Consider the following 22,598-nt stretch of genomic DNA (forward strand, 5'->3'; position numbering starts at 1 on the left):
AGCAGAATTCATTATATGAATTTTGTAACAAGGTTTGTTTAACCATTCATCTATTGAAGAACACTGAGTTGTTTCTAATCTATGGCTAACACAAATAAACCTGCTCTGAACATTTGAGTATAGGTTTTTGCATGGACTTAAATTTTAATTTCTCTAGGATAAACACCCAGGAATGTGAGTGTTGGGTTGTGCGGTGAGTACGTTTAGTTTTATATAACACGGCCAAACTATTTTCCAGAGCACTGCACCATTTAACATTTAACACTACCACCGAGCAATGTGTGAGAGATTCTGTTCCTGTGTATCCTTACCAGTATTTGGTACTGCATTAAAAAAAAAAAAAAAAATAGCTGTTCTAATAGGTGTGTAGTGATATCTCATCAGTGGCTTTAATCTGCATTTCTCTAATAGCTAAAGATGTTGAATACTTATTTCTAACTTTTGATTCAATGAAACAATGCTATAATGGATATTCTTATTTGGATAAATTTTAAGTTAACTAATTGCTACAAATGGACTCTTCAAAGTGAAACTGCTTGATAGGCATATTTTAAAAATGATCGGAACATAATATCAGATTGTTCTCCAGAAAAGCACTAATTTATGCTTCCATCAGCATCATATGAATTGCCCATCTTACATCTTAGTATTACACCCTCCTGTATACTTTACAGCATCTTGTGATAATTTATGATACCTACTAAATATAAATTCTGGGTAAGTAGTTGTTATATTGCATTATTTCGGGAATGAAAACCAAAAAAAGTCTGTACCTGGAATTTTTTTAAAGAAAGAGTTTCAATCTGCAGTTTGTTGGATTCAGGGTTTCTGCCAACTGTACAGCACTTTCCCTGTCTCTTCCAAAAGCTTAAAAAGAAACTTGCAAATACACCTCAACTATTAGGAACTGAATATAAATTAGGTTGCTCACACTCTTAATAGAGCAGAAAATGAACCAACTGTGACACCCTCTCTAAGGACATTCCAGTTTCAGGCATGCATTGAAGACATCCATCAAACACACTAAAAAGAAGGAAAACTTGCTTACCTTTATGGGCAACATGACACAGATCTTCCTGCATTTTAGAAAACTCTGATGAGGTTTCAGAACCATCAGAATAATTTTTCTCTTCTCCAAAATCTAGTGTTGACAGATTAGGATTGGAGGAGTGTAGTCTTACTGGGCCAGAAAAAGGCTTAGGGACCTGAGTGACACCAAAGGAAGAGATTTCTGTGTTCAGATGCAGACTGTTCAGAACATTTACTTGATTCTAAGATTGGAACCTATTACGGAAAGAACATTTTATAGGGAAGCTTTCCTACTGAGTGTTAACTTAGAAGAAAAACAAATGAAAACTCACGGAAAAACTTTCCACCGCAACTTGATTCTTGTGAAATAAAAACAGGTGAAAAATCACGTACTCTTTTGGAAATGATAGAAGTATTAAAGCTATAGGTTGAAAATGACAGCTAAAGCTGCCAGGCTTTCTCGTTGAGTAACTCCTTCCTTCCTCCTAGCAACCATCACCTAGTAACTAGGATGTTAGTAGTGAACAGGTTTAAAAATGCTCTTCTTTATTTGCACCTGGGGCTTCTACAAAACAAACTAGCTTCTTATGTTTGTGTGTGAAACATTCTTTACTTTGAAAATTAACTTTAACCCATAAAGTGCTTTGACCCAAAAAGTATACAAGAGTACATCAGATTATCCAAAATCTTGGGATTTATTTTTATTCTAACAATGTTGTAATTTAATATGTAATGGTCGAGCTGCAAATCATGGCCTGTGGTTTAGCTGTGCATAGAAAAAAACAGCTGCTAGCACGACACAGTGAACTTCTGGTGGAGAACTTGGAGTTGGGAGAAAAATGGCAAGAGAGAGTCCCCACAATGTCTTGAGCCCAGAGACAGAGGCCCTTGAGTTCAGAGAGATGATAAATCCACTGAGCTTCAGCAGGAGAGGTGATTTCAGAGCCACAGCAGCCACAAAACAATCACACAACCAAGCAGGAAGAGGGCAGACAGGCTAAATATTAAAGGGAAACCAAAAGTCCTATAAATGGTGGCAGTCTCTCCAACCTCATGCCATTTTCCCTTAGAAAACACTCTCTCCCCTGCCCAATAACCATTACAAGTTTAAACTACTACTCAGAAGGACTAAGTGATTGAGCTCATTTCTCTACACAGGGTACTGGAGAGAACAACTCCAGAACATTCACTTGTCTATTCTATTTAAGTCCAAGTAGCCCCAGCACATGGCATGCAGAGCCAACAGGAAAAGCAGCCTGCGGGTGGAAGCAATGGTTACCTGCAGCGTTCCTTTAGCATCTTTGCCAATAGCTCTGGACCGCCACCTCCTGTGTGATCTTTTTTCCTTTTTGGGACTTTCAAAAACTCCACCCTTTGTTTCAAAACAGGAAAGAGAGTACAGACAGTGAGGTCCACCAAACCAATAGGGATAAATGAACAGCAAAGTGACCACTTCCATCCCCTTGAGTTTGGCTCAAGCAATTGGCCAGACAACATCCATTGTTAGTCAAAGGTTGGGGAAGAGAAAGGAAAGCAGAAGCCAGTGGGCAAACAGAGGAGGGCTTGAGCTAACCTGGATGGCATTGATGGCAGGCGCTGAGTATGTCCGATGCAGGACGTCCATACTTTGTAGAAGCTGGCTCATTTCCACCAAGTAAGCATGACAGTGTGCCAGGTCTGTGGGGGAGGAAAAGGGGAATGCTCACAATTTTCTACCAGCAAAAGGGATCACTGTGATCACTGTTCTCCTAGCTTCTATCTGTACAGATAGAAAACTGTACTTCCTTTGTTACATGCTGTAGACTTCAGCAGTTAAGGGCATTGATCTGAAAAACCAGGCTGCCTTAGTTTGAATCCACTTAATGAACTGTGCCTCTGGGGCAAGTGACATTATTTCTCTGTGCTTCAGTTTCCTCATCTAGAAACTGGCAATCAATACACATTTAGCTGACAGAGTTGTTCGAGATAAATGAGTTGATACATGCAGAATACTTAGATGGTTTGTAGTATGAACAAAATAAATCAGCCAACAGCAGGATTATTATTTTTAATCCTGCAATAATAGGTTGCCACTACCCATTTGTAAGGACTCAATACACATTAAACAGATGCGATGATCAAGGACTTGAATGAAGATAATGAAGAGTTTCTGCAGATGGACCTGACATGATAGAAGAGTACTCTCAGACCAGATCAAAAAGAACCTACAACCAGCTGTTCACTAGATGCTTATTGATATTTCTGCTGAGAGAATCAAGGTCTAAAGGTAGTGACTTTTAAATTTTGGCATCATCAGAAAAACCTGGAAACTTGTTAAGACACCGATTATCGGGTTCCACTGCATCGTTTCTGATTCAGAGCATCTGGGATGGGCCTAAGAATCTGTACTTCTAGTAAGGTCCCAGGCCAGGCCCATGCTGCTGGTACAGAAGCAACTCTTTAGGGACCACTTCACCAAGATGTCACTCAGGGAAGCTGATGAATAGTGTTTATGGAAGGGTAAAGCCTCCAGGCTCCATGACTCCAGCAGAAATAATATCTGCATTCAATAAGATGAAAAATAATTTTCAAGGGTAACACCTGGCATCTTTCTCAATTATGGATTTAAAATCAACTGGAGACTCTTTTTTTTTTTTGGGTATTGGGGATTGAGCCCAGGGGCACTTTACCATTGAGCTACATCTCCAGCCCTGTGATCCTCCTCCTCCCTTAGCCTGAGAAGTTGCTGGAATTACAGGTGTGCACCACCACGCCCAACTAGAGACATTTTTTTTTTAAATTGCATATGTACAAGTCCTACCCCCTAGACAATTAAATCAGAACCTTCCCAGTTCCAATGGCGATCATTTTTTTTAGTACCCTGGGTAAGTCTCAGTTAATTAAAGTTAAAAACACTGAGATTCATTGTGGTAGGAATGTTCAACCTTGGCTCCTTATCAAAATCACCTAAAGATCTTTGGAAAATCAGTGCCACCAGAGCCCCACCCCAGACTAAAGAAAAATTTTGGAAGAGAGACGCAGGCATGGGTATTCTCACATTTTAAAACTGTCTTGGTGATTCTAATGTGCAGCCAAGGGAGTCAACAGCTACACTGTGGGGCTCTCCATCTGGCCACCCATGTACCTCTGGAACACTGATTCTTAATCTTAAGGGTGCATCAGAACCATTTTTGGCACTTAAAAAAAAAAAAAAAAAAAGCATTGTTCAGTCCAAACCCCTGGAGACTGGGATTCATGGGCCCAGGTGGAAATCAGCCTCTGTACTTAAAAGACTAGAAAAGCAAACCCAGGCAAAGATAGAAAGCTCTGCAACGAAAGTGTCTTTTGTTGGTAATGAGTGCAAGCCTAATTAGCAGAATATGCGAGCAAATGAAGAGAGGTGGGAGGGTCACAAATTCATCTGAGGGTAAACAAACCAGCATCAGTTCAGTCATGACAGAAAGAAGCTGAGGTTTCTGGTCACTTACCTTTTGAGCATTTTTCCATGTCCTCTGAAGACTGTAGCCATAAGGGAACTCGTGTCTCACCACCACAAGAAAATGATAAATTGCTTCCAGTTTGAAATGAATTCTGCTTTGATATACTGCTACGCTGTTCCACAGATGACAAGAGCACATTATAAATGAAAACAGAGTCCAATAGGGACACTTTAGGGTAAAGGATAATAGAGTGGGTTAGTTGATTGTGGACACCATCTGCCTACAATGGGAAGAAGCTTCTAGTAAAACATTCCACAGGAGTCCCTTACATCTTTGGCTGTCACCCCAGCTTGGCCATACCATGCTATAAGGCCTCAGTTGATGGTCCTTATTTTTTTTTTCTTTTGTCAAATCATAATGCCAAAGTAATAATACAAATGTTTAAAAATATTCTGCAATTCTATGTGACTGTACATTTTACAACCAGTAAGAAAGCCAAGGTTAAACTGGTCAAAAGAATGCTACAGTGTTCTAGGGTATTGAATGTCTCCTTATATACTCTCCCACCTTTAACAGATGCTCATCTCATCCAGATTCTGACTCATTGGGCAACCAAACTTTCCTGTTCTTGCTCTCAAACTCTTCCTGAGACTCAGCTCTTAGAGATGGGCTTTCCTCTTCAAAGCTGACCCCCTTTCGTGCTTATTATTGTCAAAACACTTATTACCTTTCTACTAGAAATGGAATCAAATGTCCCAGGTGCAGAATCTGTGACGGTTGACCCTGGGAAAAAGTGATTAACTTCACGTGGAAACATGGCAATTTCATTCTGGCGATACATTCTGTGGTGACGAAGTTTGGATACCCACTCATCAAAGATTTCTTCTGACTTCACCTAGAATGAGTTTAATTGAAAGGAAGAAACCAGATAGTTCCTTGCTAAAAGGGAAAAATTATTCATCAAACTGAAGTCACTGATCACATGCTCTTTTTAATTGGGCACATGTAGAAATAGCCTCTATTGACTTTATATTTGTTGGGGTTCATGGGAAGAAGTTGGAGGAGGAAATAGTAAAACTTGTCCTCATAAAGAATATATTTAGGTTTTCTTGGAGAGGGTCCAATTGTTGTTATATATACACACATGTATATGTATATATTTTTTATATTTTTATATATATTTCATATAAATTATATATAAATTATATATATTTCATATATATGGTTTTTTTTTTTTTTTTTTTTTAGGTACTAGAGATTAAACCCAGGGTTCTCTACCACTGAGCTACATCCCCAGTCCTTTTTATGTTGTTTTTTTTATTTTGAGACAGGGTCTAGCTTCAAACTTATAATCCTCCTGCCTCAGCCTCCCAAGTCACTGGGATTAGAGGTGTGCCACTGTGCCAGATTTGTTATGCTATTTTAAAGGAACTAAACAGTACTAGTTGTATTAAACAACAAATAAACCGAAATTTTTGTCTCTTATAGCAATTCTAATTCTTTAGTTCCAAATTCTCCTATCCTCTCTGAATATTATTGGCATCATATGTCTTTCTAAACTCTTTTATAATTCAGACTTTTCAGATTGATCTTCTCTGAACTGGAATGAATTAGTAAATTCTTTCTAAAATATTTAACCTTGTTCTTCTACTCTGACAATGGAGGTACTGCTGAGAAGGTTATGTTAATGAATGTGAAGGTTCCTTAAAAGAATATTTTTTCCCATTCAGATAAAGAAAACTATCTGATAAAGTGTTATAAAGCATAACCATCATTATATACACATTTAGTCATTCTTTCCCTAGATGAGTGACTATCAACTTTTAATTCCTGTGAAGAATGTAATTCATCATTTTTACTAGAAGACATTTTGAATGTTCATAAAAATGCTAGAAAGAATACAGCAAGCACCTATGTACCATAGATATTTCTTGAAAGTCAATATTTGTGTGAGAGAGTATATTAATATTTTCAAAGGTGAAAAATTATAAATACCTACATATAAGGACACAGATACTCATGAAGCTGCAAATTAAAATAACCCAAAGGGATGCCTGGTAGGTTAACTTCCAAGATTAAAAATCTAGTCAATCCTGTGAAAATCTTTCCTAATGCTACAGCTGAGAACAAGGTGTGCAAATAGACATCAGGGCCACCATCCATCAAAAAACTGTCAGGTCGGCTTCCGTGTGGATGAGGAGCAGCACCTGCAGGACCCAAGGCTCCCATGTGTCCTTTACAGAAGGAAGCAACACACACAGACGCCCAGCTATGTGTCTCCTCTAGCTTATGTTCCTGAAGTGCATTTCATTTCCCAGATGTGGTTAAGAGAAGTTTTATGAGAATCTTTTGTCATCCTTGCACTGATGTACTCTCAGAGGCCCTTAAAAATCAATGCTCAGAGTGCTCGTTGTGACTCATCTTTGATTAAACAAGAGAGAAGAATAAAAGCACTGAAAGCACTGTATTAAAAAGCTGACCATGGTTCTCTTCCAGTCCCTCCAGTAGTTCTAGGACTGTGGGAAGACAGTCCTGTAACCTCTCTGCTGCCCAGACCCCTGGCCTATAAAATGAAAGGGTGGGACTGGAGGGCCTGACTTTGAAGCTATTAACTAGAACCCTCAGATAACTACACTAACCAACACTCACCCCCACAGCTGATGTTCAGAAGAAAGAACAAGAAACCAGACAGAACCAAAAGTGAATCACGCAGAGAACTATGAAATTTAGTTTTATCATATTAGTATTCAATTATATCTTAAGACATTTGAACTCTTAAAAATGAGGAATTAATAATTATTTCTATTCTATTAACTAGAAAAGTAAATAAACAAGAACCTAATATTTCCTGACAATGTCAAAACACAGAACAAAGAGTAACTGGAAGTATAAGGAAAAATAAACTAAACTTTCTACTAGAGTTTGACCACTAAATGGGGTTTGGGGTAGGTTTGGGGTTAATATTTATCCTATACTTTTTCCCCCCCAAATTCTAGGTCATTCCCCCAATTACTTCACATTAATTATTTGCAAGCAGGGGTAATTTCATCCCCAGGGGACACTTGGGACTATTGGGAGATATTTTTGGTTGTCACACTGAGAAGGGTGCCATCAGCATCTAGTGGGTTAAACAAGTGGCGATGCCCAGGACAGCCCCACAATAAAGATTCATCCAGCCCACAAAGTCAACAGTGCTGACGTTGAGAAACTCTGCTTTTCAGCGAGCTAACCCAGAGGTTCAGGGTGAGGCTAGGGGACAGGGTGCACACTGGACGGTCTCACCCAGTCAATCAACCACATGCATGTGTTAGGCCCATGTTGCTCATCATGCACATGCTGGAGAGGTCAGGGACACATGAGCACCTGTTTATTTATTTATTTATTTATTTATTTATTTATTGTATTTATTTATTTATTGTTTATTTACTTTTCTAGTACTTATATAAGAGTATAATCTTGTACTCTTATTTCTCTAATCTTCAGCTCCTGTTCCCCCAAATCCCAAGTAATTTGGCCAAGTAAGAAAGGTTTTAGTATTTTTTCAACTTCTAATACTGTTTCCACCTTATTATCAAAAATAGTAACTAAACTTGTTGAGCTTACTGTGGGCCAGACATTATGCCAGGTTTTTAATATGTAGCCCTAGTAGAGTCCCTGCCTTGCAAGCACAAGGCCCTGGGTTCAATCCCCAGCACCGCAAAAAAAAAAAAAAAAAAAAAAAATGTAGCCCTAGAGGATGAGCACTATAAAACTTTTTATTTCCTTTTTTTTTTTTTTAGGTAAGAAAACTGAGACTTTCAGAGATTAATTGGCCAAACTTCAACAGCTAGTAAGCAGCCATGTCAGGATCTAACCAGTTCTGGATCTCATTCTTCATGCTTTAACTATCTATACCACTTGTAGGGGAGAGAAAAGAAGGTAAAAAGCTTTGAGACTCACCCTTCAAAACATGTCTAACATTTCACTATAGCATGAGAATTTTAAAGGGGTTCCTATAAAATTAGCTGAAGTTGTAAGATAGGGCTCCACGGGTTAAGTATTATATTTTGGGCAACATATTTTAACCTACGGAAAATGGTTCTTTATTCAGGATGGTGCTGCAGAAGGAGAGGTGATTTGGAAACATGATTTTTTGTTATTGATTACTGCACAGTTACTGAGGGGGTGGGGTGGTATTTGAAGGATAAGATAAGAAGAACGCTAACCCTACAAGCAGTGTTAAAGTTTTGCACAATGGAGAACTATCCAATCCTGATATCAATAGTGTCCATTAGGAACATTTTGGTGATGAATATCCAAATGTTGGCTGAATATCCAAAGGCATCACTAACTGTAGAATGACTGACAAACCCTCCTCAGTATAAAGGGACTCTGCACAACCTTGCTGGGTGCAGTGGTGCACACCTGTGGGTCCAGCTACTTGGGAGACTGAGGCAGGAGGATCACTTAAGTCCAGAAGTTCAAGGTAGCCTAAGCAACACAGTAAGACCCTGTGTCAAAAAAAAAAAGGACAAAAAAACCAAAAGGATTCTGCACAGTGGAACAGTGGAATAAAACACTTGGAAAGCAGCCTCACCTTCAGATGGTAGATGTGCTCCTCTGTGTCAAGATCGATGCACTTGGATGACTTCTTTACAGACATCACCGAGAGCCCCACGTCAATGCAGCCATGCAGCTTCTCCCTCTCTATCTGCAGACCATGAAAAGGGTCACTTGAGAATCAGGGTGTTATAAGTAATAGTAACATTCCCCACTCTCTCCTCCTTTCCCCTCACCTTCCACTTCTACTAACTAGCACAAACACTACCAGTGATGGAGCACCCATGAGAGCCAACACCGTATTTGGCACTGAGCACATGCTGTCTTCTGCACTCTGTGAGGTAGGAAGCACCCTCCATGTTCCAGAGAGGAGAAGACTGAGGGGCAGAGAGGTTAGGTAACAAGTAGCTTACATAGCCAGTGTGTGAGGAAACAAGAACGAAAACCCCAAGGCTTGACTCCCATGACAAGGAATGAACCTTTTTACTGCACTGGCTTCAACTGAATTAATGCCTGGTGTCCACATTCCTTTAGAAGGGACTTAAAAGGAAGAGGATGGACAGGAGGCTAAGGGAGGCTGGGATCAGAGGAATGGCAGAGAAAAGAACCCTCGGGGGCAGATCAATTGGCCATTTAGAGCCCTCATGTGCTGACTGCCTAGTGTTACTTTCAAAAGGAACGTCTTGTTGGCCAGGGCCTTTTCTGCCAGGACCTTCAGTTACTGTAACAGTGGGAATGCCAATTGTGCTGGGTTTCATTATTAGTCGTAGGATGTCCTTTCCCACTTGGAAAACCCTTCAGAATAGCCCTAAGATCAGAACAGATCCATGGAGACCTGGCAGGGTGTTAGAGGAGTCCCTGACCTCCACTTGGCAGGGGAACTGAGCCCACCTAGAACTCAGAGCTAAGACAGCCGGGATCTGGCACCTCTATTCCTCCTGGAGAAACTACTGCCCTCTGGTTTCCAGATCAGGACACTGTGATCCTCATCGGTACACATTCTCACCCCTGAGATGACAATGAATGCCCCTGCAGAATTCTTCAGTGGCATGCTGAACCAATGAGAAGACTTACATCGGTTTGGCTCTTGGCATATTTCAAGATTCCTTTGTCCAGGTAGAAAAATCTCTGGAGAAAGAAAGTGCAATTCATTGAGATGTTCCACTGAAGCATGCCTCTCTTGGTCTCAAATTTCAACTTCAAATCAAATGTTTAAGTGCCCAGAACTGGGTGCTCAGTGGGGTAGTGTGGGTACATATAAAGGAGAGGATGGGGCCAATGTCCTACCTTGTGCCAGCCTTTTAAGGGCCATTTCCTCTTTTTCAGCAAAAATCCTTTCTGAACTGGTGGCTCCTGGGTGTAATTCATCTCCCCTCTCAGTCCTTCCACCACTTCCCAGCTGTCCTGTTCCAACAAAAGAGTCCATGCTAAATATCTATCTTTAAAAACATAGTAACACAAAGAAGCATTTCATACAATCAGAAAATCCATCAAAGATGAGCCTGGCTGTGTTTGTTGGGAAGAAAAAATTCAAACTTAATTTCTATACAGTCCCTGGACTGTAAAGATTTAATGCTATCATTCAGTGGTATTGAATTCAATGTTTTTAAAGTCCTCTTTTAGAAGGGAATGTTTCTTTCTCTTTTTTTGTGTTTGAACCTTGACAACCACAGCTAAAGGGAAAGATTTTACTGCAAGTTCTATTTTTGTTCATCTTGACATCAGCACACAATTACTGTTCACTCACTAGATTCCGGTCTACATGTTAACCAGAAGCTACAGGCATCAGGGTGGGAGCGGGGTGTGTGTGTGTGTGTTAGGGTTGGCTTAAGAAATGGCCAAAAAGTATAAGATGGATTCAAGTTAGTAAGCATGATAATTTGACTGAAATTAATGATTTAGTTGATAATCAATTATCGTCAAATTTGAATATTTAAGTAACAGAAATATTGAAGCATCAAACAGATGGTTTGGCAACAAGTATTTACACCCTATTTTTCCAGAAATAAATTTTTTCTTTTTCTTTTGTTTCAAAACTTACCTTTTTTTGAGTCATTTATAGTTGAAGAGGTACAAATAGTTGTTGCAATTAACCTTCCACTATTGGTTATTTAGGTTATTTCAACTAATTGAAAACAAACTTTAATTTTAAAAAACACTAAGAAGTCTTAAAAAAACCAAAATCAGTAATAACACAGTCACTGAGATAGTTGATTTTTACAATTATTATTTATGCTTTTTATTGGGATATAGTGTACATGAAATACACACATCTTAAGAGTATAATTTGATGAATTTACACACACATACGTTCAGTAACTACCACCTAGATCAGTTCCAAGTCCTGTTCCACCTGGCCAAGATTTCACATTGACTACCGTGCTCTGAGTCCAAGCTCCAGCCTCCAGGCAGAGGCCAGAGGTGTCTGGAGAGAGACAGTAAGCCTGGACCTGCACCAGGGAGCAAAGGCAGTTAGGTTCAGGTGCCTGGACACAGATGGTCTAACAGAGCCGGCATGGACACAGAAGTCCTCAGTGGCTCATTTTCACAGTTGCCCTCAAGTCCAATATTTGCTCTGTAACATGAATTCTTTCCTACATTAGCAACTGAGCTCTTTCTCTAATGATCCTGACAGACCTAAGCGCCTTTCTATATGAATGGAGCTAAAGGTACATTCCAGAGTTTTGAAATGCCAGAGAGGTCTCCAAGAATCTGGAGCTACGAAAGGAATTTCTTTGATGCAAAAAAGAAAAAACAATTCAGCTTTCAATTTAGAGAATTTTTTTTCCAGAAAGGTAGCGACATTGAATGAGATTTCTTTATAGCAATTAGTACCAGTTATTCAAAGTCACTTAATTACATCCAGACAATAACTGGAGACAGCATATCATTAAGTGATGGGAAGCCACCTTACCACATAAAACCACAAAAATTTCTGCTTGCATATATTTTAGCTCAGAAAGCCACTGCTCAAAATTAAAGTGTTTTGCCTGTCTAAATGTTAATGAATATTTAAGATTCCTAAATTAAAAAATTCTACCTTCTCCAGAGTTGATAAGAGACTCCATCAAAGTGCCATCTTCCTTTCCAATGGCTTTCTACTCACTTATGATAATATATATGAAGTTTATCATTCCTTCAGTACAAAAGGCTCCTTGAGAGTATAAAAGGTCTAGTTTACTTCTGATTTTCTCATTCTAACCTGCTATCCTATGAATAGAAGGGATCTGATGGCAAGTCAATAATCTTGGTCCTAGAGTAAGGTTGCCAATAGATTCATGTTCTTGGAATGTTATAATTTGGCATGAACTTGAAGTGTGCACACTATCCATGGGCCAAATGACTATTTACAAATTAGATACAACATTCCCATATTTGTGAAAGAGGCGCTGTTATTAAATATAAATTGAAGGCTCCAAATCCTCTGTAAAGTACTCTAAGTGGATCAAGCCCTTTGGATTTGTCTGAAGACTGCTGAGCAGAAGGCAGCCTGCTGAGTGCTAATACTAAGCAATCATGCACATCTGCTCAATGCCTCCCATTGGGCATAGTGCAAATGCCAAGGGGATTAGCTGTCACTGCATACTTCACAAAGGGTTGGGGGCGGGGGATGAAATCATACCTGTAGTTTAAAGGAAAACAAGAATTAAATTTCAAAACAGTTTCAAAGATTCACGTGAGAACTAGAGTGCCCCTGAATTCTTGAGACACAGTACATTTCTCCTGGTAAGCCAACACGGAGAGCAGGAAATTAGGGCAAGTTTGGTGGCCTTCAACATAAATAAGTCAAAAAAAGGTTTGCTTCATTTTTTTTTCCTTACAAAATGTCATTTTTTTTTCTCATTTCATCTTCCACCTGGGCGCAGAACTTGAAACTGCTGCCAGGTTGGAAAAGCCAAATTTGCAGTATTTAAGAAAGTGAAGGCTCCCCTTGGCTGGGAAAGAGAGAAAGTGCTACAGCCAACTCCTTTCCTGGGCTCCACATCCAAATCCTCCCACCCGCTACCCTCTGCTGGCTTATGTGTCACCATTCTTGAATTGGTGGCTCACACCTGAGAGCCAATCTCCAGTCCCCCAGGGGTTCTCAGTGGGCTGGGGCTGCTCCCCTGGGTCTGTGGAATCCTGGAGCACTTGTGGCTGTCACAGTGTTAGGGAAATGTCTGGCATTTAGTGGCTGTGAGCCAGGAGACAAAGTAAGACATCCCACCATGCCTCAGTCTCGCACAATGAAAAAGTTGTCCCCCATCTGCCTTTCCAAAGTACTCTCACACATTCTGTATGTGAAAGTCAGCTTCAAATCACTTGAGCATAGAAGTGAACTGCTTCACACATACACCAATGTATTCTTGCAGGGTTTTTATGCACTCCAAATTCTCAGGAATGCAAGTACTGAATAACTAAGGGAAGAGTACGTACATACTTTGTTTTTATTTTTTGACTTTTTTTTTTAGAACCTTGCCAAACATCACCCACCACTTAGCCAACCACATCACTGAAGGCTGTGCCATATAAATTATTAACACACACACCTGTATTGTCTGCATTCACACATGAGAATATCTGATAACTTCATTATGTTTTCTGGCACGAACATGTCCAGGCTTTTACAGATGGATAATATATTTTAATATTAACCACATTCTTTGAATTTTCTTTTATATTACAGAAAATCATGATGTTGAGAGTTTTAAAAAATGTGTGTGTAAATCAGTCAGTAGTGAATTTCATTTGAGGAGAGCAAAGTGGCCACTGACATGCTCATAATAAGAGGACAATGGTTAAGGGGAGGATGAGATTAAGAAATGCTGATGAACTGGCACCGATTCTGTGTGCTATTGTGGGAAAGAATACCAGGCCAGGACACAGTGTAGATGAAATCACTTTGAAAACTGAAAGGATTTTAATATCTTCTTATAACTAAGTCCTGTTGGCTCCATCTTCATATTGTGTATTTTCTTTTAAAAAAAAATAAATAAGTTGTACATTATTAGAGGAAGAGAAATACACTAGGAAAAAACTGTAAATGCTCAGGACAAGGTCTTTGATGACCACTTTCGCCACTGATCCTTTGGTGCATGAATCCAGGGGTGCATGAGAGTGAAAGCACACAGACACTATGCTAGGTATCTTCCGTTTTCTTCTTGAGAACATCCCTCACTTCTTTGTTCTGCTGACTACATTAGTGGCCCTCCTTGTCTCTGACTTCCACTTGATTTGGGCCAATAACAGCATCGTGGGGTTCAGAAGTTCAGTGCATGGTTGGCTGACTGGGTAGCTGTGGCCCAAAGGGAGGCAGAACATCAGGGCAGAAGGACATGGCAGAGGAAAACTGATCAGTTCATGGTAGCCAGGAAGCACAGAGCAAATTGTTATTTCTGTCCCTTCTTCTCTATTCCCAGGTCCAACCCTGATTCAGGCTCTCATCAATTGATTTCCCACTTCTAAAATCCACAACCATTTATTTGCAGGCTCCATTGCCGCCTATCCTTTGTGCAACATGAAAATGCATGTGACATGGTGTTTATCTTCACACCTGTAACTGGCTTATATTGTCTCAGTGTCTGATCAAGAGATCTTTTCTACCCAAGTAAATTCTTCAAAATTTTAGTTCTGTTTCTACCTTCTTCAATTAAATTTCTAAATTCTCCAAACCACATTAGTCATGTATTCCTGTAAATAACAGTAGTACTGTTGTCCATTACCAGGTAATTTAGCATTTAATTAACTCATAATCTTTTTTTTTTTTTTTCATTTGTATCCCCAGTGCTTTGGTCTTTTCTTTTTAAATTATCAGCGGGACCATCTTTTCAATTTGCTTAGAATCTCAGAAAAGTCTTCTATATGTTAAAGGAACTTGGAGAATTCTCCCAGTTTATTACTTTTTCTTGTCTTCAACCAAGAAAATAAATTCAATTCTCAAATGAAGTAAATGGCACTAGGTAGTTAACTTACAAGGAGGTATAAAGCAGTATCCTCAATTCTGTATAGCATGCTTTTTAAAACACAAAATAGTGCCTCAGGAAATACTATCCAGGGGGGTTGTTTGAAATAATACATAAATAATAATAAGATAAAATGATTAGAGAAAACTTTCTAGTTCGATGAAAGCAGGAAAATTTGTCTTGTTTACTTCCTAAAATACTGCACAGTAGCTATTAATAAACATATTGAAAGAATTAGTGAAGCAAGTATAATGGCTAAATGTTAAGTATATATTATGTTAGACAGTGTGTTAATGCCATGCTTGGATTATCATGCTTAATCCCTGAATAATCCTTCAAGGTTAGATTTATTAGTATTCTTATTTTTTGAATGTGGAAACTAAGGAAAAGAATTAGATGATCTCTCCGATGCAAGAAATCTACCAAGTATTTTAGCCACCTGACTGCAGAAACTACATTTTTAATCACTCTACTATATATTCTAGCATGCTGCATCTTTACTGTGGTTTGAGCATGTATGTTCTGATGATGAACAAGGAGTGAATCCTATGCAGCAGGGGGATAGTAGTGGGGTAATCCAGGAAGTGGCCAAGACCCTCAAACCACTGATAGGAGTTAAAAAGCAGTACCCTGTGGGAAGAAGAAAATAAGGTCTGGGATCCTGCTCAGAGCTCCTATGTCTCCTGTCCTGTGGTCCTACTGCACAGGGGCGGGAAGCTAGCCCATATATTCAAACACTGCCAAGTCTTCCCTCATGCACTCTTTAAATCTACAAAGCCTGCCCCAACTCTATCTCAGTCCAGTGAATTCTTATTTAGCCTCAAATCTCCTCCTCCCAGGAGAAATGCCCTCATTCCTGATGATGGTCAGCATTAACACAAACCTGCTTGCACTGTCTGCCTCCCTGAGAATGTGGGTCCCATGCATTATTCATTATCATCTGTCTTTATTCATTATAATCTTATTACCTGGAAAATATGACCCACATATGATAAATATTTACTGAATGAGTCTGAGGATGGGGGGAATAAAAAGCGCCCGACAGGGTGTCAGATTTTAATAAGGCATTAAATGAGCTGAACCTCAGGACAGAAAAAATAAAAAATATAAAAAAGAGATGCAGGTATCTCTTGCTAACAGGTGAGCGGCTCCTGTTGTCCTCCACAAACCTGGTGGCCTGGGAGTAGAAGATGCACCTTGAGTTGAAAATCCTGAAACACCATGAAGGGTGGGCATGGGCCACCTTAGACATCAAGGCCTTGCTGACAGCCCAAGGCAGCTGGGCCGACGTCCTATGATGTGGGAGTCAGGCTGAAAGGTCATCATGAAAATCAGATGGGAGAGAGAAATATGACGGGGGATGGGGGAAGCAGCTTTAAGGTTTTTGCTTGGCCCTGTCATCTGGCATTAAATTCAGTCTGTTTTACTGAATGTCTAAAAAGTGCCAAAGATAGAAAGCTGCTTTGTGGTTGGGAAGACAGCTAAGTATTTATTCATACTCACGAGCTGGCCAAGTTCATTTCCATATTGCTGAGTGCACGAATTGAAAGCACTTCCCTCCAGCACAGCTGTTTGCACAGTGTGCAGCTCCTAGGCACCTTTCAAATGCTGAATTTTCAGTTGCTGCCCTTGCAGTGATGTCAGAAATAGAAAACGATTTAAAATTTCATTCTTCTGCAGCTGGAAACTGTTGGGAGGGAAGTTTGTAGCTGTCTCTATCTGGCATGACTAGAGAATGGGTTGTTCTAATTGCTTGATCTGTTAGGTTTTTTTAAAATCACAAGGCTATACTCAGCATTAAATCACATGGAGCATAATTTAATCTGTTTTGAAAGATTTCAAAGGCATTTGTGATCTTGTAAAGCCTATCAAGAAAGGCTAAAGATCATAAATATTCCCTTTTGTGATTGTACAATTGGCACATGGAAATACTTGTCAATAAATTATCAATTAACAGAACTTAAATGTCAGACCAAGTCTGTTCTTAGATTTCAATCACTGAGAGGTGATGGTGTTGCCTATTAAATGCTTTTTTCTCAACTAAGATGTTTTGACCAGCAGCAGGCCTGATAGTATAAGCAATTTAAAAGAAGAAGGAAAAAAAACTCTTGTGGGGAAGAGTAGTGTATGAGGTGAAATTGAGTGCTTCTCAAGCTGCAATTTGTGCATCCAAATCACCTGGACATCACATGCACATCTCCATTCAGAGGTGTTGGGGAGGCATGCTGAGATTCTGCATCTGCCCCTGTATCCAAAGCCCACTGAGCGTAAACACATTCCAGAAGACCAGTCTATCCTAAAGAATTGGAATTTGACTTAGACTCCAAGGACAAAATCAGGATCATAGGTGGGATTCCAGCTCTGCATAAGGGACAAACTGTCTGATTATCTAGTAATCAATGAAGTGAAAAATGGCAAAAAGGACATGGCTGCTCTCTGAAAGAACAAATTCTCTAATTACTGGAGTGTTCTATTGATGCTGATGGCCACCTTGCAGAGGCACACAGGGGCATTTCAAAATTGGGAGGTAGGTCAGAATAAGTGAGCTGTGAGATTCATTTAAAATATTCTCCCATAAACTCCTAACATATCAAACAGCAGCATTAGCTTCAGTGTAGTAAACTTGGGTACAATCTCTGACTTTAGGATCTAAGTGAGAAGATCCAAGAGAGGACACTAAGCAATGAAGAGCCTGCTCAGATTCTGAAGGCCCTGTGGCCACCATGTGCCAAGAGTTACTGTCCTTCCTCTCCCTTATGCACAGAGATGTGGCTCCCCATCCTCACACCAGGGCAGGGGAAGCAAAGATCCAGAAGACCCAGGTCCCAAAGTATTTCCAGTGTTCTTCCTTGATCAGTCACACACCACAAACACTAGTGCCTTAATTACTTATGTAATGCAAGAATATGAACTCAGTCTTTGGGAAAAGTCTTGAGAAAGCATGGGAGAGGGAGAAGGAATCATTGCCAAATATCATTGTCAAGGATAATGACAATGGGGGGGGGGAACGTGAGTTGTCAGCTTTCACAGAGTTCCACCTGAGGTCATTCCCATCTTGGGTTTCCAAATAAAAGAAAAAATGCTTACTGCAACTGCCTTGACCATAGATGGTTTTATAATTAAAATAATATTAATTTAAAAATTTTATCACACTTATAATGACTATTTCTACCCTGTCGATGACTTACTCAGCATTTATGACTATAATTACATTGGTACTTTTTTAGGTTCCTCAGATATATCTGGAGGTTATTCAATTGTTAAATATTCCCCTAATAGTATCTAGTCCCTTAAGCCTATGAACAGCCTCTTCTATGTACTTGCTCCATCACAGGGTCCTCTGAAGAGTGGTATCTTCTGCTAAAGGTGGAGACCTCCAACCTGTGAATGCCACTCCTTCTGGTGGCCACATAGCCCACCATGGTGGTGGTGGGGTCTCTATAGTTGTGATTATGGGAGTGGTGATAGTATTAAAAAGAATGACTATGACTTATTGAACATTTTCTATGTGTCTCTGTGGGGATTCTACAATGAGAGTATTATTATCCCCATTTTACAGATGAGAACACTGAAGTTCCAAAGTACTTCGCTCAAGATTACTAATGATTAAGTGGTAGAACCCATACCCATCCATGGTCAAGGTCTGGACCACACAGAGAACCTCTCAGCCAAACGTGCACTCTGGACAGATCACCTCCAAAGTACATGGACTCAGTGGATCCCTCCAGGGCCATCTACCCTTGTCAGCCCCACCCAGCCCAACTCTCTCCACAGTCGAACAAACCTCTCTCTCAATAAGATGACAATGACAGGAAAATGTTGTCCACCCAAGGGACCCAAGGGGCTCTTCTGGATTGTTTCTCACTTCAAGGTATACTGTGATGATTGGTTTTGTCCTCCAGAGTCATGGAATATTTGTTTTGAACCTCAGAGTTTGAAAGAGATATATAAGTCATCTATCCAGCTTTTTCATTTTAGAAATGAGTAATCCAGGCAAAATTATTTGCTTTGGACCACAGACTTAGGTGAGGGGTTTCTGAAAGCCAGAATTCCAAGGCCTCTGACTCCAACTCTGCCCTCCCACCCGCTCCGGGAGCCCTAAGACTGACTCGTTTCCACAGGGGCACCTGCCTGTGCAGGAAAGTCTGGACCAATGCACCACACCTAGGCATATGCCCCATGGAGAAGGGGACTCACCAATCCCAATACCTGTGTGAATGGGACTGGGGCCAGAGTGAGAAGATGGGGATATTTTTGCTTTTTATATCTTCTAACACTGTTTTAATATTTTACCTTTAATACCTTTATTAAAAATAAAATAGAATCTTTTAGTGGCATATTGTAGGGCCCTACCCTTTGGTGTCTGAGCACTGGAGCAAAATACAGACTTTGTATTCTGATAAAACACATTTTCATACTCCAATTACAGGGCTCTCAGGACCAAGAAAACCCACTCCCTTGGTGGACCAGCTGATAAGTGTTCTCTGTTGCAGCGTGCTCAAAACTTCTTTCCCAGAGCTGAACTTTGCAATCAAAGTAGACACATTCTGGATGATAATGCATACATGATTATGTGTAGGTGGCGAAAGTTCAGTACAATGAACCCTTCCTTATCTTTCTTCCAAATCACCAGTGATTTGTTTGTACAGAACTCGGCAAATAACTGGTTCTCATGATGAGAACCTAGTGAAAGGTCAAGATCTAGCAGAACCTTATATATCAAAGAAGGATTTATGGCTTTAGCATTAGGTCTGGTACAGTCCAGTTTGCCTCCTTAAGGGGGCAGTCCCTACTTGAAGGTCTAAAGCTCAGCCTTAGAGACAGAAAGATGTAAACCCAAGTGCTGAAGAAGTTAGTAAACATTAAAAATAAAAAGACATCACGAGTTGAAATTTGTAAGTGCTGAATGGAAGATTGAAACAAAGCTGCTGCTGGAGCGCAGAAGGGCACAATTCTCAAGGCTACGCCCCCCTTAGGGTTTGAGTTAGGACTCAGAAAAACGGACACAAAGTAAGTAGTAGTGTCCAATTCCCGAGGCTACCCTGACGAATGACCAGAAACTTGGTGGTTTAAGACAACAGCAGTTTATTAATAGTTCTGGAGGCCAAAAATCTTAACAACAAGGTGTTGGAGAACTGTGCTCCCTTTGCAGGATCTGGGGAGACTTTGTTCCTCGATTCTTGCAGTTTCTGGTGACTCTTGGCATTCTGTGGGATTCCCAAGCCTGTAGCTGGCACTGCAGATGACCTCTGCCTCCAACATCTTCACACCACCTTCTCCTCTGTGTTCATTTTCTACTGTGCATATTTCTTACAAGACTTGTCAATAAATTTAGGGCCTACCTAGATAATCCAGAACGCCCTCAAGATCCATAAGTTAACGACACTTGCAAAGGCCCTGTTTCCAAATAAGATTCACAGGTTCTGGGGATTAATATGTAGGTGGATCTTCTGGTGGAACACCTTTCAACTCACCGCACAGGGTAAGAGATACGCCAGGAATGTGACTCACCTGGGCTTGTGTACAGGTGCAGAGGGAAACAGTTGAACTTAAGTGGCCACGAGAGGGTGTAGGCCTTAAAGGGATGTCAGATTCTTGTGTTTGGCCTCTGTCCTACTTCTTACACTGTTACTTCTGGTTCTTTAGCATTTTAGTATCATCAAATTACTGCAATGGACTTTCCCCTTCTCAGGAAAGAACTGTTGAGTCAACTCAGCTCACATTTGCCCATAGCTGCTCAAGAACATTCCAGTAGCTGCACAGCTGGTAAGTCACACTACACTGCCAACCAAAACATCTAGGTCAGGATTCTTCCTTTCTATGTCCTGCACCATGGTCACTGCCAAGCATGAAGAAGTATGTTCATCTTAAGACACCTCATGTAGTTTTTAATCAAAGTAATATTTTTAAATGCACCCAAATATATTTGCAGCTTATTATTTTAGAACTGCAGAATAGTACAGACAGTTCAGCAGCTTCCAGAAGTGTTTCAGGAATTCATGTCTCCTGCTCTTTCAAGTGGGAATGGAGCTGAGATTCTGTTGTTTGTGGACTTGGAGAAGAACAAAGACACCCTGACAACTCAAATATGTCACTTTAACTGATGCTTTAACCTCTTCCAATGTCAAGTGTGTGTGTGTGTGTGTGTGTGTGTGTATGTGTGTGTGTGCTTCTTTATAAAACTTACTCCGTGTGGAAATACATTGAGAAGTGAGCCTCATTTCTTTACCCTTCCTCCCTCCAGGGTACAATGTCACAATCAGAGAAATAGAGAAAAGGTCAGCAGTAAGGAGTAAAAGGCCCATAAAATGAGAAATGGGAAAACTAAGACAGAAGTATGCAGTTAATTCTTTCCTGTTGGGTCCACCAGAAAAAGCTCCAGGCAACAGGAAGCTGCAGGCTGTTCCACTCATTCATGTTGTTCTTGACCCTGGATTCAAAGAGGTCTGGTTGATGGAGTCTTGTCTAACTACTAATTTATATAAGGCATAGAGAACCTGAATTAGCTTCTGAAGAAGCTTTTTAACCTCTTAAAAAAAAAAAAAAAACAGTGTCCTCCAATAGTAGCTTGGTTCCCAACTACTAATTGGACATGTCACTTGGAACACATCAGTTAATATCTCTGAGCCAAATTTTCTTTCCATGATATAGAAAATAAAGCAGCCCTTGTTGGGTTGTTTCGAGACTCTGAAGGATGGTGTGAAAGGATCTGAAGAGCTGAAAAGATACTTTTAGTATCCCTTGTAGGCTCTTCCTTGCAGGGCAGCCTAGACATAGGCCAAACTGTCTGCCTCTGCAGGTCCCACCCTCCTCACAGTTGGAGGAGGCAGCTGGGAAGCAGTCAGCCACAGGGTTGCTTAAGGACTCCCTATGGAGGGTGAACAGTTTGGCAGGCACTTCCATGGCACTTCCAAATACAGACCCTGTTCTAACTAACAATTTGCACAAACTTATAAGGAACCAAAGCACAGAAGGGGTATGTCATCTGCTCAAGGAAAACCATCTTATAAACAGCCCAAGATTGAATTCAGGTTGCCTGGCTTCAGAGGTCATGCTTGCTGTCTTCATCTTCTATGACCTTCGGCTGTGGTGTGAACATCGTTTGTCCCCCTAAAGCTCTTGTTTGACACCTGATTGCCATTATAGCACTGTAGGGAGATGGGCCTTTAAGAGGTGATTAGGTCATTAAGAGGGATTAATGTCTTTGCTTCAAGAGTGAGTTCTCTCCTCTTGGCCCTGGATTAGTCACCTAAAGTGGGTTGTTACAAAGCAAGGCTGCCCCTTGTGTTCCCTCTTCGCTTTCTGCCATGGGTTGAAGCAGCACAAGATCCTCATGAGAAAATGAGCAGATGTCAGCACCATGTTCTTAGGCTTCCCATCCTCCAGAACCAAAAGCCAAAATAACTTCCTTTTTAATAAATTACCCGATTTCAGGAATTCTGTTACAGCAACAGTCAATGAATCAGACACCATCTTATGACAATGTGACACAATGAGGACCACTGCAAGGTCTCTTCTCCTGAACCAGTACTGCGGGGCTGATTCAATCCATACTTACAAAAGAAAGATGGCAAAATTCAGTATTCCTAAAGACATGACAAACTAAAATAAATAAATGAGACTAAGCACTTTCAATACTGACAGCTGAAAATACAAACACCTGAACATT

The 22,598-nt window shown here is 40.3% G+C and overlaps 1 protein-coding gene across 9 annotated transcripts in view; it reads right to left on the bottom strand.

Moving 5' to 3' along the window:
• Osbpl3 (oxysterol binding protein like 3) overlaps positions 1 to 22,598 on the bottom strand; it is a 177,513-nt gene that overhangs the window by 66,817 nt on the left and 88,098 nt on the right. For 6 of the 9 annotated variants that reach the window (XM_047561750.1, XM_047561751.1, XM_047561756.1 and 3 more), the window contains 8 exons: positions 10,275 to 10,391; positions 10,062 to 10,115; positions 9,025 to 9,138; positions 5,176 to 5,343; positions 4,497 to 4,620; positions 2,603 to 2,706; positions 2,309 to 2,401; positions 1,049 to 1,205 (listed from right to left, as the gene is read on the bottom strand). In XM_047561750.1, the coding sequence (XP_047417706.1) occupies positions 1,049 to 1,205; positions 2,309 to 2,401; positions 2,603 to 2,706; positions 4,497 to 4,620; positions 5,176 to 5,343; positions 9,025 to 9,138; positions 10,062 to 10,115; positions 10,275 to 10,391 (931 nt within the window). The remainder of the gene's footprint in view (positions 1 to 1,048; positions 1,206 to 2,308; positions 2,402 to 2,602; positions 2,707 to 4,496; positions 4,621 to 5,175; positions 5,344 to 9,024; positions 9,139 to 10,061; positions 10,116 to 10,274; positions 10,392 to 22,598) is intronic. The other 3 variants (XM_047561757.1, XM_047561755.1, XM_047561753.1) reach the window with 1 other exon arrangement.

This window comes from Sciurus carolinensis, chromosome 8 (assembly GCF_902686445.1).
Source record: "Sciurus carolinensis chromosome 8, mSciCar1.2, whole genome shotgun sequence".
Classification (NCBI taxonomy): Eukaryota; Metazoa; Chordata; class Mammalia; order Rodentia; family Sciuridae; genus Sciurus; species Sciurus carolinensis.